Raw genomic sequence first — 2,500 nt, forward strand, 5'->3', positions numbered from 1 at the left:
GTTTCAATCAGGTTTCCGTGCCTACCACAGCACTGAAACAGCTCTTATTAAAGTTATGAATGACATAAGATTGAATTCTGATGCTGGCAAATCATCCGTCTTGGTACTTCTTGATTTGAGTGCTGCTTTCGATACAGTTAATCATTCTATACTACTACATAGACTGGAACACTGGGTTGGCTTTACGGGCATAGTGATCGACTGGTTAAAATCGTACTTACAACAAAGAAGTTTTTTTGTCGCCATTGGAAGACATACTTCATCACCAATGTCTCTGGATTGTGGGGTCCCCCAGGGCTCCATTCTGGGACCACTACTGTTCAATCTGTATATGTTGCCACTGGGACACATTATCGAGAATAACTCCATAAATTACCATAGCTATGCGGATGATACCCAGCTCTACTTATCTATGTCCCCAAATGACTATACCCCCCTTGAATCACTCTATCATTGCATGGACCAAATTAACAAATGGATGTCTCACAATTTCCTCCAGCTGAACACAGATAAAACTGAAGTAATTATATTTGGGAAAAGAGAGGAGAGACAAAAGATTGCTACTATCCTTGAAACGAAGGGACTGAAAGCAAGGGAAACAGTTAAAAATCTTGGGGTCCTCATTGACAGTGACCTAAACTTCAACAGTCACATGAAAGCTATTACTAAGTCTGCATTTTATCACATAAAAAACGTCTCTAAATTTAGGGGCCTGATGTCTAAACATGATCTGGAGAAGCTAATACATGCCTTTATTTCTAGTAAAGTTGATTACTGTAACAGTCTTTTTACTGGCCTCCCCAATAAAACCATTAAACAGCTTCAACTTGTACAAAACGCAGCTGCAAGGGTTCTTACAAAGACAAGGAAGTTCGACCACATTACTCCAATTTTAAGATCGCTGCATTGGCTCCCAGTAAGCTACAGAATTGATTTTAAGGCTATGCTACTTGTGTTTAAATCACTAAATGGAATGGGACCCACATATCTACTGGATATGTTTCAGCTGTATGCACCAACTAGGTCACTAAGGTCAACGGAGAAGAATTTGCTGGTGATTCCAAAAGTCAAAACAAAGTGTGGAGAGGCAGCCTTTAGCTTCTATGCTTCAAAGCTTTGGAACCAGCTTCCAGATGACATAAAAGATGCACCCACTATTGATAGCTTTAAATCTAGACTCAAGACAAAGCTGTTCTCAGATGCTTTCCCCTAGCTTAAATTACTTATTCTTATTATTTTTATTTTTTATTTAATTTGTTTCATTTTATTTTATTTTATTATTATTTTTACCTTATGTTTTATCTTAATGTTTTTAAATGCTTTTTGACTCTAATTCATTTCCTTCTTTCTTCCCTGTTTCCTTTCATTTACATTTGTTAACTTTGTGAAGCACATTGAGTTGCACCTGTGTATGAAATGCGCTATATAAATAAACTTGCCTTGCCTTGCCTTGCCTTACTTACACCATGAATGTGTCACTCTCTTCCCCACCTTTCTCATACCACGTATTCCACAGTCATGAAGTATATTAGACACGCACACACACACAGGCACACACACACACACACACACACACACACACACACACACACACACACTCACACACACACACACACACACACACCCATACACACATGCACACGCACACACACACACGCACATACACGCAGGCATGCACGCACACACACACACACATACACACACACACATACACAGAGACACAGACACAGACACACACACACACACACACACACATCATTGTTATTAACTCATCTTGTCACAGGTGACTGGATTAATTAATTACAAATTCATAAATAATACTCTAATCCATATTACATTATTAATTAGTTTAATATTTTGATCGCCTAACAGTACTAACTTTTACTTAAACGGTAACACTTTATAATAATGTCTGCTTAGTAAAGACTTAATAAATAATTTACTAATGATGAACGAAACATTAACAAATGTTTTTAGCATTAACTAAGTTTTATTAATGCTTTATAAAATATCTACGAATAATATATACAAGATTTTAAATACCTTATAACAGAGTATTTTATTCATTTACAAGCAATTTGTAAATGTTTGATAAATATAAGATGTTGACATAACATTTCTTAGTCATTTACAAACATTTGTTAACATTTCCTAGTCATTTACAAACTTTTGTTAATGTTTTGTTCATCAACAGTTAATTATTTATTAAGTCTTTATAATGCTTTTTTGCATCCATTATTATAAAGTGTTACCACTTAAACTATTGACTCCTCTGTTGACAGGTGATTGGCTACTTCAGCGCTTCCGGACCGCCCAGCAGGTGATGGGCAGCAACGATGGCAAATCACTAATCCCCGTCCGGCCCGATGACCCGCCTCCCCGCGACCGCGGCCTCAACCGCAACCTCGACCTCGACCCCCAAGACCTCATCTACTCCGCCGAGTCACCTGACTTCTGTCTGGCCAATCGGAGGCTGGGATCAGAGGGGACGAGGGGGCGG

General features: G+C 38.3%; 1 protein-coding gene across 1 annotated transcript in view; it reads left to right on the plus strand.

The window, feature by feature from the left end:
- The window catches only part of LOC134459622 (protein Wnt-6-like), a 50,831-nt gene that overhangs the window by 48,064 nt on the left and 267 nt on the right, over positions 1–2,500 (plus strand). The window contains exon 7 of the mRNA XM_063211967.1: positions 2,283–2,500. This exon is cut by the window's right edge and continues 267 nt beyond it. Coding sequence (XP_063068037.1) covers positions 2,283–2,500 — 218 coding nt within the window. The remainder of the gene's footprint in view (positions 1–2,282) is intronic.

This window comes from Engraulis encrasicolus, chromosome 12 (assembly GCF_034702125.1).
Source record: "Engraulis encrasicolus isolate BLACKSEA-1 chromosome 12, IST_EnEncr_1.0, whole genome shotgun sequence".
Classification (NCBI taxonomy): Eukaryota; Metazoa; Chordata; class Actinopteri; order Clupeiformes; family Engraulidae; genus Engraulis; species Engraulis encrasicolus.